This window comes from Hydractinia symbiolongicarpus, chromosome 15 (genome assembly GCF_029227915.1).
Source record: "Hydractinia symbiolongicarpus strain clone_291-10 chromosome 15, HSymV2.1, whole genome shotgun sequence".
Classification (NCBI taxonomy): Eukaryota; Metazoa; Cnidaria; class Hydrozoa; order Anthoathecata; family Hydractiniidae; genus Hydractinia; species Hydractinia symbiolongicarpus.
Window position 1 is genome coordinate 2,213,629 of NC_079889.1, and position 17,515 is coordinate 2,231,143.

General features: G+C 31.5%; 1 protein-coding gene across 6 annotated transcripts in view; it reads right to left on the reverse strand.

Moving 5' to 3' along the window:
• LOC130629221 (transmembrane 9 superfamily member 2-like) overlaps positions 1–17,515 on the reverse strand; it is a 36,609-nt gene that overhangs the window by 2,399 nt on the left and 16,695 nt on the right. For 3 of the 6 annotated variants that reach the window (XM_057442360.1, XM_057442361.1, XM_057442358.1), the window contains 14 exons: positions 14,797–14,929; positions 9,126–9,253; positions 8,843–8,975; positions 7,924–8,003; positions 6,517–6,628; positions 5,239–5,359; positions 4,436–4,497; positions 4,022–4,079; positions 3,775–3,832; positions 3,590–3,691; positions 2,589–2,646; positions 2,464–2,511; positions 2,241–2,294; positions 292–389 (listed from right to left, as the gene is read on the reverse strand). In XM_057442360.1, coding sequence (XP_057298343.1) covers positions 292–389; positions 2,241–2,294; positions 2,464–2,511; positions 2,589–2,646; positions 3,590–3,691; positions 3,775–3,832; positions 4,022–4,079; positions 4,436–4,497; positions 5,239–5,359; positions 6,517–6,628; positions 7,924–8,003; positions 8,843–8,975; positions 9,126–9,253; positions 14,797–14,929 — 1,245 coding nt within the window. Of the gene's footprint in view, positions 1–291; positions 390–802; positions 876–2,240; positions 2,295–2,463; positions 2,512–2,588; positions 2,647–3,589; positions 3,692–3,774; positions 3,833–4,021; positions 4,080–4,435; positions 4,498–5,238; positions 5,360–6,516; positions 6,629–7,923; positions 8,004–8,842; positions 8,976–9,125; positions 9,254–14,796; positions 14,930–17,515 lie in introns of all 6 variants that reach the window. The other 3 variants (XR_008981923.1, XM_057442362.1, XM_057442359.1) reach the window with 2 other exon arrangements.

Here is a 17,515-nt window from a genome sequence, read left to right on the forward strand (position 1 = left end):
CTTTTCGTTCAATTCCGACTTAATTGAGGTAATAGTGGGAAATTAAAATTGGGAATTCTGTTCTGTTCCAGTCCGAACCCTTCCGATGCAAAAACTACGCTGTGAAAATTTGATTTTAAAGTATTTCTCTAACATCCTACCAAAATCCCCTTATATTTTCTCGATGCCTTACATAAAAAGGTGTATTTCTAAATATCCCGATAAATGATAAAACTCTAGGTTAACCGTACACATGTCTTACGTAAAAGTTCTAGATGTATTTGTCAAAGTTTTTACATTAAGAAAACTTACCACAGGCTGTTCATGATAAAATATAATTCTATAAACACACAACCAAATTGTAATACTCCACCAATTATGAAACATGACACTGGCTTCGTAAAAATGCTCTAAATAAATAATATAAGTGACGCTAAAGTATATTACAACACCAGTAAAGGTTAACTTACTCGAATATGGGCACATACATTCTAGATATGGACACCACATTAAGCGCAAAAACTTTTCCTAACAGTTTTTTGGCCGAATTTGCTGACGTTTATGTCGCAGAATTTTTCGACAGCACCTATTCGCGATATTTTATAAGCGCAATTTTTTTTTGTTTTATTCGCAAATTTTTTCAGGCGCGTAAATTCGCGAAAAAATATTATGTTAACAAAATATTTTATGCGCCTCAGTCGTCCACATAATGCAAAAATTTAGTATTTTTCTTTTTTTTTGCAAAAGCTTTTGCAACTTAAAGTAGTATAACTTGCACTTGTTAGGGACAAATTTGTACTAATCAATAATAAATGGTACTGACCGGCTTTGATGTTGTACTGTGAAATACAAAGCCCGAGGTCAAAATTACAGACCGATCTTGCGACGTCTGTGTCCTGACCGAAAGAAGACCGAAATATTAAAATTTAGGCCCTTTAAAAAAGGTTTAAAAATCAGTGATGTTCCTTTTGGCATCTTTTGCAAAAATTTTAAAGACAAAGGTAGGTATTGTAGTTAATGGAGAATTAATCATGGAGTGGTGCAGAAACTTTGATTTGAGTTTAAATATGAATTGTTTATTTATTTATGTATATTGATTCCCGAGATATTTTAAGGTCTAAGGAATAACAAAGTAGTCGAAATGAAATTGTTAATAAAGATGTTCTATTCGGTAAATTACTAACATGTGTGATTTATTGTGGCCGTTGTTAGACTTGAATAAGCGAAGAAAAATAGAACAAATAAGCACACGTCTTTTATATAAATAACGAAAAATTATATTTAAAAGAAAAAGAAAAACTGATGCTATCCAAGCAAAACAAAAGTAGTCCGAATGTTTTTCTTTAAACTATTTTTTTTTAAAAAGGAAGAATTATTGGGTAGAAAATAAATTTAAACAACACGTTAAAATAAGCAAAGGCTATTTAGTAAAAATACCATCTTTAGTGCATATAAAATAATATGTAAGATCGCTTTAAAAATGTTCGTTTTTATAAGTTAAAATGTAATTAGCTATTAACAATTTGCATACAAAATATGTACAGATGCGTTAAAAGCGCAATTTTAGTCAATCCGTTACAAAAAAAATGGGCAGTGTTGAATTCCAACTGAGTGTTTCGTTGTGGTTTCTTCAAGGCAATCCATGACGCTTTTAAATTCTTCTTTAGTTAATAATTTTTCGAGGCCGACTTCAAAAAATATAGTTTTATTTTGTATAAAAATTGATAATAGCTAATTACATTTTAAGTTATAAAAACAAACATTTTGTAACGATCTTACATATTATTTTATATGCATTGAAGATGGTATTTTTGCTAAATAGCTTTTGCTTGTTTTAGCGTGTTGTTTTAATTTATTTTCTACCCAATATCACTACAATTATTGCTTACAACTACAAGACAATATGAGAGAGCTTTTAGATATAACTTAGTACAGCTTGTCGCGTGACATCAAGAAGCAGCAAAATGTATTTACGCAAGGTTAACTTTTGTTCAATAATGACGGTGATTTTAATGACGGCGATTTTTAGCGGAAGTGACGTTTTTGGGGAGCAAAATATGGACATGAAAAAGGCAGACATGTGAAAACATTACGTCAGCTTTTGTTTTTTTTATATATAACCAACTCTTTTATTACAAATAAACGTATGTACTTTTTTTCGTTAGTTCTCCTTTAAAAGCTATTGCCTTTCTACGACATGATAAAGTACGGCCCAAAGAAGAAGGCCAGTTGAAGTAAGTCTTTTCTAACGTGTGACCTACCCGTAAAGAAATTATTTTCGGTTTTTGATTTGTTGCGGCAGATACTTCCAATTCCTGTAGGATAAAGAAAAAGAATAATGTGATGATATGTTTTTTTTATAGCAATAATCTGTGAAAACATTGGACTTACGACTGATGTAGAAATCAGAAGGAACTATTTGAAAGGACATATATAAATACGGTGCATTGTCTTTACCCTGACAAAAAAGGATGTATAGCTGACCTGTTCGCAATGTTTTTCTGATAGTTCAATTTTTGGTACTTCAGTTGCCTATCGAATAAAAATACGTAATGTGATATTTTTTAAACACTGGAAGCATAAAACGATGTGTAAACACAATGTGATACCGGTTTTTTGCATCCAAAGTATGATCCTATAAAGGTTAATGGAACTGATACGCCAAGCCTAGTGAGAAAAAGGTAATAGAAAGTTTTTCTGATAGAAAAAAAATATTAAAACATACGACAGAATACAGCAACGTCGTATAAAATTGTAGCCACCTTAGTAGTACTAATTTTGCGGTCACATAATTTTGTGAATCGAAATTTCATTTTGCAGTGATATCTTTTTGCTTTAAATGATTGTGTGCAAAAATATTGCATATACTAATTTTCGTGTATGGAATAAAAATCTCTTTATTAATAACCGTATTCTGTCTGTCTGTCAGCAAGAAAAACGTCGTGCTGCAGATGCACGAAATACGACGATATAAAATGGACAGCCGACCCCGTGGATTTTTCCACGGGTGACCGACTGTTATAAAATGTATTTGAAAAAAGGCATTTTTACTCAATAAAACATTCTTTTATTGACAGTTTAAGGATCCTTTGAAAGGGTGTGGGCGATAGCGTTCCATTTTCTCATTTGTGTTAATGAAATCCTCTTTTTCACTCTGAGATAAAAATTTCAGAAATTAACAACATTTCTTAATATTTTACAGATTAAATTTTCGCGAATGGTAGTATCAAGAATATTTCGGGGTGTATACTTCTGCAAATTTGTGGTATGAAGAATATTTCGGGGTGTATACTTCTGCAAATCTGTGGTATGAAGAATATTTCGGGGTGTATACTTTTGCAAATCTGTGGTATGAAGAATATTTCGGGGTGTATACTTCTGCAAATCTGTGGTATGAAGAATATTTCGGGGTGTATACTTCTGCAAATTTGTGGTATGAAGAATATTTCGGGGTGTATACTTCTGCAAATCTGTGGTATGAAGAATATTTCGGGGTGTATACTTTTGCAAATCTGTGGTATGAAGAATATTTCGGGGTGTATACTTCTGCAAATCTGTGGTATGAAGAATATTTCGGGGTGTATACTTTTGCAAATTTGACACAACTTACCACAAAGCTAGCAATAGAAGTAAAGTTGAAAATGGTATGGCAGCTGATGATTGCTTTATCCACAATATCAAATTCAAGATAAAGAATATACCAAATATCAACCTGCAAATAAATTATATACTGTCACTTTATATATGATACTCTGAAAAAGAAAAACTGAAAACCCGTCGATGTAATAGCCATACCCTTGGAACAAGAATGATGTGAGGATAGCATTAGATTTCCAGTTTTCCCCACCAACCACTAAAAAATGACAATTGCTTTGCAGATAAATTAAAACGCAAAAAGGTTTAGTCAGAAAAGAACTTTAAAAACAATTAGTGGGCTTACTGGTCAAGTAGAAAAAGCAAATACAAACATTACAAGGAACAACTTTTAAGCAAAAGAAACTGTTAGACACTGACACATAAAGAAGTATTCAGCACAACTTACCTTTGTATATTCTTCCTGAAACGTAGCCACCCACAGAAGCCAAACATGGAAACAGCACCTTAAAATATATAAAGAAGTTATATATTGACATAGTCTTTCAGGTTTTGTTGATTATGAGATAACAGAACAGCAAGCTGAAGTGATTTGACTAGTCTAATGACTCTTATTTTAAATAGTAGAGGTTAAACCCTCTAAAGATCTCTTGGCAAAGCAAGTCTCCCTTTTACAAGGATGGTCTGTACAACCAAGTTAATTGAAAAAGCAACCCTCTGGACAATACAAATAATGTGCACACAACAATGTTAAAAAAACACTGTAAAACGAATGACATCGCAACAAAGAAACATAAATTAACATTAAACGTATATATTTTCAAAACAACAACACCAAAAATAGAATAGGGAAGGAGTATACCAATACACATGTCGCCAAAGCACCCCTGTTAGCAGGTGATAACAAACCAAAACATGCAATTACTAAAATAAAACAATTTGATCTTATAAGAACGTCACATGTCCTCTGTAAAGATTTAAAAATAATAATCAAAATAATACAACATGGAACGTTTCCTTTGGGATTGTACAGACAACATCCATCATTTATTTATGGTGTGTACAAAAATTGGATTTCAACTCTGTTGTATTACAGGATGTCCACCAAATTTTTATTTTTAATTTACCCTTAGTTTTTCATGAATAAAACAAAAATCTCTCTGACTTTCCAAGGTAACATTAATTCTAAGAAAAACGTTTTCAAACTCAACTTGCACGTAAAACTTCTTTTTCCATTATCTTTTTCTGCGTTTTAAGATATTTACTTAATTTCCAGTATTTCATCTGATCAGTTTTCAAATCTCCTGACATTTCGAGGTCTATCACGTTTTTCAGATCGCTGGCTAGGCTTAATCAAAATTGTTGTGCAAAGAATACATAAGCATTTTCAAAAAACACTTTATTAAAAAAAATATAAAAATGCACAAAGCTTTTTGTAACAGAGTTACATTATCAAGTGATCAAGTGACTTCATAATGTAACACTGTTACAAAAGCTTTGTGCATTTTTACAGTTTTAAAATAAAGTGTTTTGAGAAAATACATATGGATTTTTGGCTGATTTTCTAAATAAAAATATTAAAATACATTTTGCTAACATGGAGCTTGTTGAAAGGTTAAAAGTGTTATGTTTTACTTATATCCAAATAATTTAACAAATCCTTACCAACAGTCACAAAGAACACAACTCCAATTTGTGCTCCTAATCCAACACAAACGGAAAGAAACATGCCCGCTTTTGGGGGACGAAAGACCAATTTCCATCCAAATTCATCTTGAGTTTCTTCCTACGAAACAGAAAAATTAATAATTTGAAAAATTAGCAAATATTTCTTGGGTTTAAGGCAAGAAATAACAAATTAAGTTTGATAAATTTTCTCCCTGATCTTTGTCAGAGCATCTTCAGATCATAACTAAAAACGTCTTTCAACATGCATGTACAAAATGTTAAAAAATTCTCTTGATAAAATAACGTGTGGAGATTGTGGAAAATATTACATAGGAGAAACAGGAAGGAAGTTGACAACACGAATAAAAGAACACAAAAATGGCGCAAAAAACGATAAAGAAAACGTCTCTGGAATGTCCAAACACATAAAAGAAACAAAACACGAAATGAACTTTGAGAAAATAGAAATTCTCTATAGGGAAAACAATTTTAATAAAAGAAAATTTAAAGAGGCATTAGCGATTAAACAACACAAATCGGATTTATTGAACAAAAAAGATGAAATAAGACGATTATCTGAAATTTGGGAAAACATACTATAATTTTAACGACTTTTATTGTTAATAAACGATTTTTATACATTTTATTTTATCAAGAGAATTTTTTAACATTTTGTACATGCATGTTGAAAGACGTTTTCAGTTATGATCTGAAGATGCTCTGACAAAGATCAGGGAGAAAATTTATCAAACTTAATTTGTTATTTATTGCCTTAAACCCAAGAAATATTTGCTAATTAACTATGAAAAGGCAAACCTATAAAGAATTCATTAATTTGAAAAAGCTGTTAAAAAATCTGTTTTTAGGGTAGCTTTGAGAAAAAAAATTAGCAATTTTAAGGGGAGGTGGCAACCATGCAAAAAACTGTTATTTGAGCCACAATTCAGCAATTGAACACTTAAAATATTCCCCAGATATATAGATGTATAAGTACTTCGGGGCTGTTTATATACTAAATCTTTTAAAGCTTTAAGCATTTTTAATCTGAACCTTCCCTTTGTCTGCAATCGCTGCGTTTTTTCTTGCATTTTTGGAAGAAAATAAAGGTGGAACATGCCTGTGATAACTACAAAGCCCTATCTTGGCCTATCCAATAATAATGTTGTAGATGTCTTAAATGTACAGCCTCTTAATTAAAATTGATGATGAGGTGACAGAATAGCAAGCTGTAATGATAATAATTGTTTTAAGACAGGTAGTTACTAAATACTCTACCTTAGAGTTAAGGAGAAGGTGGTAGCGGCAAATATCACGATTTAAAGGTCGAAGCATAATCATAGCAATCATTCCAGACAAAAACAACAACAGGATGAGATAATTCATGATGCTAAAAAAGAAACATTTTTATCAAACATAATTACCAACTAAACATGTGTGCTTTTCCTTTAATTAATTCCCTTGCGTAAGTGACCATGTTTGTCCATGTCGCAAAAATCACCAGCCACTTTTTAACAACTTATGCATTTGCTCTCATAAGGCGTGGCATTACGCCTACTAAATTTACTAAATTATAAAAAAATGTAAAATGGAGGTTTATTATGCTTAAGGCGCATGGGGCCATAACGATTAAAAATCATATCCTTTGCCCCCGGTTTAGCATGCCTGTACCGCATCTCACGGAGATAAGTTTTTCATCAACTAAGAAGAGAAAACCTAATCAAAAAAGTTGTCTCTTTTTTATATTTTTTGTACTAAATTTCTCAAAATCAATTCCGAAAAAAATAATGCACACAAAGCATGCCAATGTTTACTCATCAAGAGGTTATTTTAAATTTCGTTTGTTTTTCTTTATCTTCCATTTTTGTGTTCTAAGACTGAGGTTTCTTTTTTTATAAAAAATCTATCGCATTTGAATATAATTCGAATATAAAATGTAAAAAAAGTATTGTTGTCGAGTGTAAAAAGTTAATATTAATATTCTTTATGAAGAATATAAACGTAAAAAGAGAACTGATTGAAAATGTATTAGGCAATTGTGTACATTTCAATCCGTACCCTTTGGGATGAAGCAAAGTTTAGTAAATCGAAGAAAACAACTGATTGGACTTCCATCCAGAGAACGTTAGCTAGCTACATACTGAAAAAGCTAAAGAAAAACAGGTGTAACATAAAGAAAATGCTCTACTGTTGTTAAGATTACGTGGTAGAGAGATAAATTTAGGTTTGTAACAATTTTTTAATCGTTTCAAATTTTATAGATCAATTCTCCCTCAAATATTTAGTTTCTTGTTGTGTCTTGAGCCTACACTGTTTTTTTACACACTTTGGTCAGACCTCGAATGTTTATTCTAAATATGAAAATTTGTTTGATGCACAAAATTTGATTAGAACTTTACTTTCTTACTGCATATCAAGTAAACTAAACTCTTTAATCCCTCCATAGCACCAATGGAGCAGTTACATAGCAGAATTTGCCATTAGCTCTAGGAAATTATAGCTTTATTTTATTGACATTATATATTTTTGGCCATAGTCATGCTAAAAATATAAAATTATGCTAAGAATAAAAAAATTTAATTTTGGTCTGAAAAATAATGCTTTTGTTCTAACAGCAAGAACCCACCCCACTGAATTTGAAAGCTATCCAAGCACAGCATAGGATCCAAGAAATAAAATATTCACCTAAACCAGTGGACTCTTGTGTGATTAAGGGGTTTTAGAATATAATCCCAACGAGAGTGCCATTTCTTGTATTGACTTAACTAAATTAAAACACAGTTATTTTATGATCATTATTAATATACAATAAAGCTATACTTTAAAAAGCGTCGACGAGCGAGCTGCCGACGTATATGTGTAAATATTTTCAAAGTCGCAATTAATAAATCCCTCGGCAATGAAGAATAAATCAATATTATGAAATTGTTTGTTCTAACATAGTTCATGAACATCAGGTATTTCTAAAACCAACTTTCGTTCCACATGAAACATTTAAACTTATGAAAATATTTTGTTACGATATTCATAATTTTTTTAAAGACAGCTTTTAATATATTTTCTTGAGTGACTTTATCCAAAATATTTATTTTTATGGTTTTTTTTGTGGGAAATAATTTCGTATGATAAAGAATACTTCGCAGTTATTTATTGTCGTCGCGAAATTGGTCCTCGAAAAAGTATCATACACATAACTTTTTGAAGAATACACCTTATAACCAACTGTACCAAAATCTGCAAGCGACTTACAAATATTGGATACAAACAACCAAAATAATTTTTTTTTTTTTGGTGGAAGTCTGAAAAAACCACCTGGACCATAAATGAAAATTGACATTATGTAACTTCTTTCGGATAATCATTAATACTTGTTTGAGGAACACCTTCTTTTTTCCGATTTTGAACTGGAGTATTATTTGGTCTGGGTGTTACGAGGAAATTTGATATTGAATGAAACAGGTAAAAAATGGTAATTTTTGGATGGATTTTATATAATTTTGGATTTTTCCCCACTTTTTTTTGTTAAACTAAATATACGGTAAATTTATATCAAGTACAAGGACGATGTAGGTTGCTTTCAAAACAATACACATATCCTACTAACCACAAATTTGACAGAATACGTATAATGTATATCAACATTAGCATCTACGTCTCCTTTCAAACTCTTGGTTTCGTACGTTGTACAGTCCACATAGCCATTATGCTCTTTGTGATCTATGCTATAAGAAAAATGTCTAAAAAACAAATTATTTTCATATAATATTAAAAAAACAAGTTCTGACGTAGTTGAAAACATGTAACCACATAGCATGTTTTGGTACGCTACACACTAATTAACTGCAAATAACGGTGTATTCAGTTTTACTTATTAAAAATATATAAACCTTCTGGGTACAACTTCCGCAGACAGCAGTCGTGAATTATTCCATTTATCATCTTCACCGTTGGTATACTCAATTATAATGTCAATATGGTTGAACACATAATAAGTGTCTGCTTCAGTGTATTTATTCTAAACACAGATTTAAATATATCACAATGTGCCCAATTTTTTTAAAAACTTGTCTGGCTTCAAATGAAATAAAAAAGGTTATGACTTCAAAATGAGTTGTTTAAACTGTATGATTTGAATAACTTGTAGCAAACACCGCATCTATGAACCTCTTTTCCAATAAAATGTTTCTTCTTAAAAAAAAGCGATTGTTTCAATCCTTCCTACTTTCAAGTAATTTCAATTCACTTAGTGCTAACTAGTAAACTCATAAAATATAATAAGAAATTAGTTTGTTTGTAAGATTACCCCGCGACAATAGTACTGTATTTATTCCTGTTAATTATAGCGCTTGCAACCTGTGTGACTGGGTATAACTGTTGCTACAGACGTGATAGAGTCCTGAAACTTGTGACTTTACTTTGCTTTTATTGAGACTTGCAATGAGAAAAAATATTAAGTTGAGGGGGTAATGCGTTTTTGGGACAGGCGTATATTTTTGTCAATTTTAAGAAAAGGGTTACGATATGTTGTATTTGCTATATAATATTTATTACATGTATGTTAATCACTAGGTGATTACAAAAGGGTTGCTAAGGGCGTATAAGGGTGCTAAGGGCGTGTAAGGGTGCTACAGATAAAATAAGGACCAGATTTGAAATAAATATGAGTTTAGAAAAATGACGTGATTCTTATCCCAATGAAGAAATATAATTTTTACTTACTTCCAACATCTAAAATGCAAAATTGCACATATGTACTAAGTTTTTTTGACATAAGTGTCAAATTCCTTTAAAAAAGTATTTTTTATTTATGTTATTAAAATAGGCGACTCCAATTTAATTAGTTGTTCTACGGGCCCGACCGACCCTAGTTTTCACGAAAACAAAAAAATAATAATATCAAGCTAAAATGTTTTGAAGAAAACAAATTCTCATCCCATCTCGTGAAAATATAATGAGCATAGAAGATAATCAATGATGTTATTTTTTGTTGGTTGAATGTCAATCTACAATTATACTAAACATGGTGAATCAATAACGTTACTTTACTTAGAACCACTGTTATTAAGGCCACTGGAAGTTGATTCTTTGTTCATGGTAATTTGTTGCGATAAAACTAAAATGCGCGATGCGCTAATTGTGTAATCACAAAAATAGTTACGTGGTTAAACAGAAGTTTTTAAATTTTTATGTGATTTGTAACGAAAATTAGCTACTTTCGCTAAAATAGTTATAATACAAACGAAAAACAAGACAGCTTATTGTCGTAACACTCTCCTTCGTTATGATTAATATATATTTTAAAATTACGCTAGCTAAACTATAATACAGTCGATACCATTTAGGAAAAATAATTAAAACAAGATAGAATACGCTTGTCGTAACACCCTCCTCCGTTATGATTTTCAAAAAAAATGACTTTTTCGCTGCGAAAGACTTTAAATATTCTCAACTAAACAACCATAGTCTAAAAAGAATTTTCACTTAAATTTTGATTTTTCTATGCGCAAAAAACATTAAAAGAACACTAAAATTGTTTGTTTTATTTTTTTAAGTAGGAGAAGAATAACTTGGATAAGTTTCGAAACATCGCAAGAATAATTCTTGCTGTATAACTTTCAAAAACAACTTTTTGAGCATGCAAGTGTTTTTATCTTTTTACCTTGAGGACTCGTTACATATTCTTTAGTGAGACAAATTATTATTTTTTCTTCGCAACTAAAAAATATAAACTGCGTGCGTTATGCAAAAATACATAGAAAAATACGGTTGTCGTTACACCCTCCTCCGTTGTTATTTTTTTTTTTTTTTTGTTCCGACCATACATTCTCGATAAAATTATTTTTATTTTGCCGACCGACCGACCGACCGACAGACCGTAAGCTACTATCGACATCGCCCGTAGAACAACTAATTAAATTGGAGTCGCCTAACTTCGTTCGATGCCATGTTTGATCCCAATATTGTCATTATAATTCTTTTTTTCAATATTAAAGTACATTTTGCCAGTGTAGCTAAAATAAAGGCTGTACCAGCAGTAACATGATTCGTGTTAAAAAATTGTATGCCATTTCATTTTTTGACTTTGGATAAAGGTGAATAACTTAGGCTTGGATTCATATATCTGCTTTAAATTTTCAGAGTTTTCCAATTTGGTGAAACGAACAGGTGTAGTAAGTTATAAATTTTGGAATGAAATTCTTAGGGTTCCAGAGATTTTTAGGCAGAAGATATGTAAGCCTAAATGATTTAGCTGATCACTTTTAGAAGAAACATGTGAATAACTATTTCGAGATTATATAAAAACATATACGAAAGGTGAAAGAAGATCACAGTAAAAAAATGAAAAAATTATGCTTACATTACTAAATTATTTTTGGTAATCCTTCGCAAGTGTAAATTTTAGGATGTATAAAATTCAACTCAAATGGGCAGTATACTAATTAAAATTATATACTTGGTTAATAAACTCATACAAGTGAACAAAATAGGCTTACAATACGCAACAAGTAAACTAATAAGAAACTATACTTGTACAAAATTTTACTCTGTTGAGTTTTATAACTGCTGATTCATTTAGCCCGATTTTGTGAAAACATTAGGCTTACAAACAAATATTAATGCAAACCGAAAGTGAATACAGGGAGTAAAACAAAACAAAAACATGAAACAATTATCATGAGCAAATATTTGAGCAACAAAAAAACCAACAATATTTTGATTTTAAATTAAATGATCTTCATTGTCCTGCACTTCAAACTGAACAAACGGATACACGACTGTTTTCTTATAAAAAAAAAACGTGATTTTCTTCTCTTTCTTAAGAGTTTTTCCTTTTTTATTCTCTTTTATTTGCCCCATGAAATAGCCTTTGATGTATTTGTGGACTTCAGGTAAGATGATGCCACATCCATCATCTGTCACATTGGAAACTGCTGTATCTTCTTCAATGATTTGAATAAACCAAACCATATCGATAGACTTACAATCTGCAACCACAGCTAAAACTGTTCATGGAATTAAAAGTTCTGAACCAGCAGCATGAATTGAAATTGGCTCGTTGGATCTTAATGTGGCCTTTGAAACTGCGTTCACATTAAGATAACAACTGTGAAAAGATAAGCATGAACCATATTCTAATCTTCACTTCTCACAGAGAGACAGACACAGGACTGCCTTGGTTACATTTGATCTTGGTGCAACCAAAATCACCTGGAATTTGCCGCTCCCATCAACAGTGTTGTAAGTTTTGAGACAGTTTCTAGCGCCAATTCTATAGTTGTTTACTGCCAATTAACTTTTTAGTGGCTTTGAACTTATTGGGAAAAAACTCAACAATGTCTTTAGCAACCATGAGTATCTCCCCTGCTGCAATGCCTGTTCCGATTGACACTTTTGCTAGTCCACCGACGTGTTTGACCTCACCCTTACCATGACTAGCAAATCCAAACACTTGCACAACTTTTAATTCAACTTTGTTTGCTATTTTTACCTGACTTGTACTGAGATGAACAATTATCACTTGCAAGGATGCATATTTTCAAGGTACTAAACATTTCCCTATTTCCGCAATCGAACATTTGCAAGCCTTGTTTACAAATGTTCGATCGCGAGTTCTTGTAATTAAAAAGTAAGAGTGGTAACTTCTTTTCAACTTAATGTTTCAGAGTGTACAATGTCTTGCTTATTACTCTAGTAGACTCATTTTTCACAGGCACAGTAAAGCTTTCTTAAAAATCAATTTCCAGAAGAAACACATCGAGGTGTTCTCTGAAAGACGAGATTACTGCTCTGTAATGTTTTAATTGATTACGACGATGACACATTACAAAACAGATTAGTCACATTAAATTCCTCAACTACGGCTTTCAATCGGTTTATGTCTTTTCCTGACTTTGTTTTTATTTCCATCAATTGAAAGATTATCATTTTTACTGCCATATCCTCGCCGCTGGCTGATATTAAGTAATTTTTCAACAAAGACTGGTTTGATTTCATATATTCACACACTATTATGAAACTAGATGTACATTCCCAACCTATGTAAGATGTTGTAACTCATGGACAACTTTTGGTAAAAGAGAAAATGGATAATGTGTAATCATAGAATTCAATTTCAACATTTTGTTTCGCGAATAGACAAATCAATGCCTGAACTGCCCGCATGTAAGTACAACGTGCAACAAAACATCTTTATCAGTCTTTTTCAGGATAGGCGTGCGATCGCACGCGCACGCCTTGGCACACGCCTGAATCGTTTCAGGTGTGTGATTAATTGCATGCTTGAAAAATAAATATTGAGTTTTCAAAATCAACCTATAAAATCCATGTTGTAGCGTGCAATGGCAGCCCTCGAAATAATTTTTGGATACTCGTCAGACAAAACGTCCGATAGATTTCCATCTTGGCCGGACACTTTTAGATCTCAGAAATTATTGAATAGTCCTGGTCCTTTTAATCCACGAGCAAGCCTATTCATAGACAACCTGACCATCATAGCTAATTCTAAAAGAACTACGTAGACATAAATCTCTTTTGCCTGGCCCCTTCGTCGTTGTTAACCAGGTCTTTAAATCCAGCCATGCGGTTCTTAACTAATGCGGAGGTGAACGCCGACAGAGCACGAATGAAGCAAGTTTGCAAATATGCACTTATGGACATTTTATCATGAATTTAAATGTAGATAATTTCTTTATTTGACAAAACAAATTGGAAACCATAGCATGTCCGAATTTAATGGATTTTTTTCTTTATGCCTGTAAAAACGAAACCCACGGTATAACTTTGGTTTTTGTCTTTAGAACAAATACAGTTATAACTTTCTATAATGTCGTTTTCTAGGTAATGGTCTTTTGAAAGGACTGTAAGAACAATAATTTCACCTGAAATAATAACATTTAGTTTTTTTGGGATTTTTAGGTGTAAACCTAAAATATTCACTTAGACCAAACCAATAATGTTAACACCTGAGAAAAATTGTTATATTTGGTAGTATAGTTTTGAAGCTATTTTATGTTGACTATATATGTAAGCCTTAAAAAAAGTAGCCTAAGATTTTCACATGATTCAACAAGTGATATCTCCTAAATTACTCACTTATTTGTCATGTATGAAAAGTTATTTTTTAAGCTTTCAGACGAAAAGATTTGCATTTGTTAGCCCAATTATTCTACAATTGCACCAAGTTTTATTACTTATGCATAACTCAGACACTTATTGGATCCTTATGTCACAGCTATCATTACATTTTGGCACTCGAAAAAATCGATTTGATTTAAACCAATACTTCTTACAATGCATTAAACTATGTGACTTCAATTTGTAAATATACAATGGAAATAGGTTGCGTAACTTTTTTGATTCAAACGTTAACGTTTTTGGTTTGTCATGTTGTTGCACCTTGACAACATAATTTATAAAAAAAAGTACAACAAACTAACGTGAACAAACTAATCATTTGGTTTGGTGATATTTAATAGAGATAAGAATTTAATAGAGATAAGAATTTAATTCCTTTAAGGTATAAACACAATCAACAAATATTAACATTTCTCAACTTACACTTAAAACACAAGCATTTGCAGGTTGTCCTTGCTTGGTTACATAGCAGCCTATAGGAAATTCCGGCGCACAAAACTTGTGTTCAGAGTCAGCAACGTCATAGCACCAAGTAACAGGCATGTTGTCAATAATCCTTGTAAAAAAAAGTTATTTTTTTTAGTTTAAAATCTAGGGATTTGTTTAAAACTAATGAAACACATGAATTCAGATTTATTTAGGTGTTCATACGACTTTATAACCCTGGTATATCATAACATCACTGTCAGGGGGAAACTTTTCAACCTCATTTACTGTGTTGGTAAAAAATATTTTGTGGAAAGGTGAATAGAGCATTCCTACTGAAACACAAACAATAGAAATATTCCTATACAACATTTATTATAGAAAGAAAAAAGGTTAAGATTACGTACAACACCCATCATTTTAGTATTACGCTGAATGTTCGCCGCATAACATACTATAAGAGTATGGTAAGCAGAAAAATGTTATTGCAGTTATTAAAAAAAATTGTAATTTTGACAAAAATACTATACCACTTTCTGTTCAGTCATTGTCATTGAATAATAGGGATATTATCATGTCATGAACAAGCGAGTTTATTCTATGCTAAGCTACAGCTGTCATCAACTGGTAATGATCGTAATGATCGTAATCATCTTTGGCTATTCATTATTTGAAGAGATAATTAGAGGAGCGAAATCAACCAATCAGATCACAGCAATAGACCTATTTCAATATCCTTTTCATGATCAGCCGTGGTGGCGAAAAATTTAGTTTAGGTAAAATTCAGGACGCCATGTTGTTTACTAGCTGTTCTGACCTTAGTTATCAACAAATGTTGGTTTTATAATTTTCAACTAGCATATTGAAAGGATCGTAGTGGATACAAGTATATTGAGGGTATTAGTAGTGGTAGTGAGACTAAAATTATGAATATTTATTGATATTAAGTGTGTATTTATGGCAACTTAATGGTGGCTAGCTAGCTAAGCTATAGAGCTAGCTAAGCTATAGAGCTAGCTACGCTATAGAGCTAGCTGAGCTATAGAGCTAGCTAAGCTATAGAGCTAGCTGAGCTATAGAGCTAGCTAGCCAACAACCGTCTTGTTTCTTACCTCTACAATAAGTTTATATTCTATACTGTAAGTTATAAAATGTTTACCTAGTTTACTAAAACTTCATATAACTTATAAAATTATAATTATAATTTATAGCTATATATTATAATAGGTTATAATTATTTTCCTAAAAAGGTTACCCAGCTTTTCATAGCCAGATATTATAGGTTGGATGTTAAAGCTAGCATGTACTCAGGGATGATGTGCTGCCCAGCTATGTATCGTTATTATTGTCACACTCCCCTGCTAATATGCTTTAACCTTTCCATTTAGTATATTTATAATAAACATATTTTGGCTCAACCCCGTGTACTCAGTAATCACAAATTGTTTTTTGTTTTGGTTTGTCTGTTCAGATTCATATTATGTTCAAGAAATGATAAACCTACAATACTAATCACAAATTGTTTATTTTTTCGGTTCTGGCATAAACAATTTTTTTCAGAAGGTGAAGAAGCAACTGAAAATGCTGCTGTTTTTACGAAAATGTTTTTATCACAGGTCACACATTTACATAAATAAAAATATTTAGTAGGTGTAAATAGGTTCAAGGTTCTTAAAATTGTTATTATTCTCTTTGGAATTAACATGACAGCAAGATTAGGCCTTTATCAACTATTTTGAAAATGACAGTGTTAAACTTGTAAGGTTATGTTGTTTGGGTTATCCTAAAAAAAAATAGCCATTTATTAGCCCTCTTACAGTAGCTTAAATTCGGAAACTCAACAAGTATAATACACACAGTCTGGCAATATTTATAAATATAATATTTTTGGAAATACTTAATACTACTTACAGGCCATAATTTTTAAAAGGATACTTATGAGTCTTACCTTAGGTGATTGCATTGCTCTTATTACATTTTGTTGAATATATAACATGATGAAGAACAACATTTAGTCTAATAACAGCAACCCAACATGCTTAGGATAGCCAAGTCATAATGTTATTTACAGATGTTTTACAAAATAAAAGATAACCAATAACAAAGAATAAAATGTGTATATATGTCAACAACATTGGTTAAAGCTCCAACTAGCTAGCTAGTAGTAGCCAATGCTAGTGCTAGTGTAGCTAGATATAAAATAAGTGCCATGTTCTATTTTTTTTACCAAAAGTTCATAATTTGCCTATTTGACAAGTTAATTTGAGAAATAATAAAGGTGAACAAACTATATGTGCATCACTTCGCTGACAAATTAAAATTGTCTTTAAATTAACCTCGTTTTCATGTTAGTATGTCTATTTTGGCTATGTATTTTGCGGAATGGATATGGATATTGAAATAGGTCTATTATAAGTATATAACTTTTTCACGGGCCCAGAAGGAAGCAATAAATTGAATAAATCCTTTTTTTGTCTAAAAGTTTTTATAGTCTTCTATGGTCTTCTATGACCTTCCTTGAATTCATAAGCCTGGAATTCCTATACAGCCAATCGTGTAGCGTACAGGATCGCCTTTGTATAATTCATTGAAATATCTAGCTTCCATTCTTAGCAATTACACAAAGAGTGATCACTGTAAAAGCTCGAAAGAGTTTTCGGAATTTATCAGAAACATATGGATTAAGAACGACGAATGTATGGTATCATTTGACGTT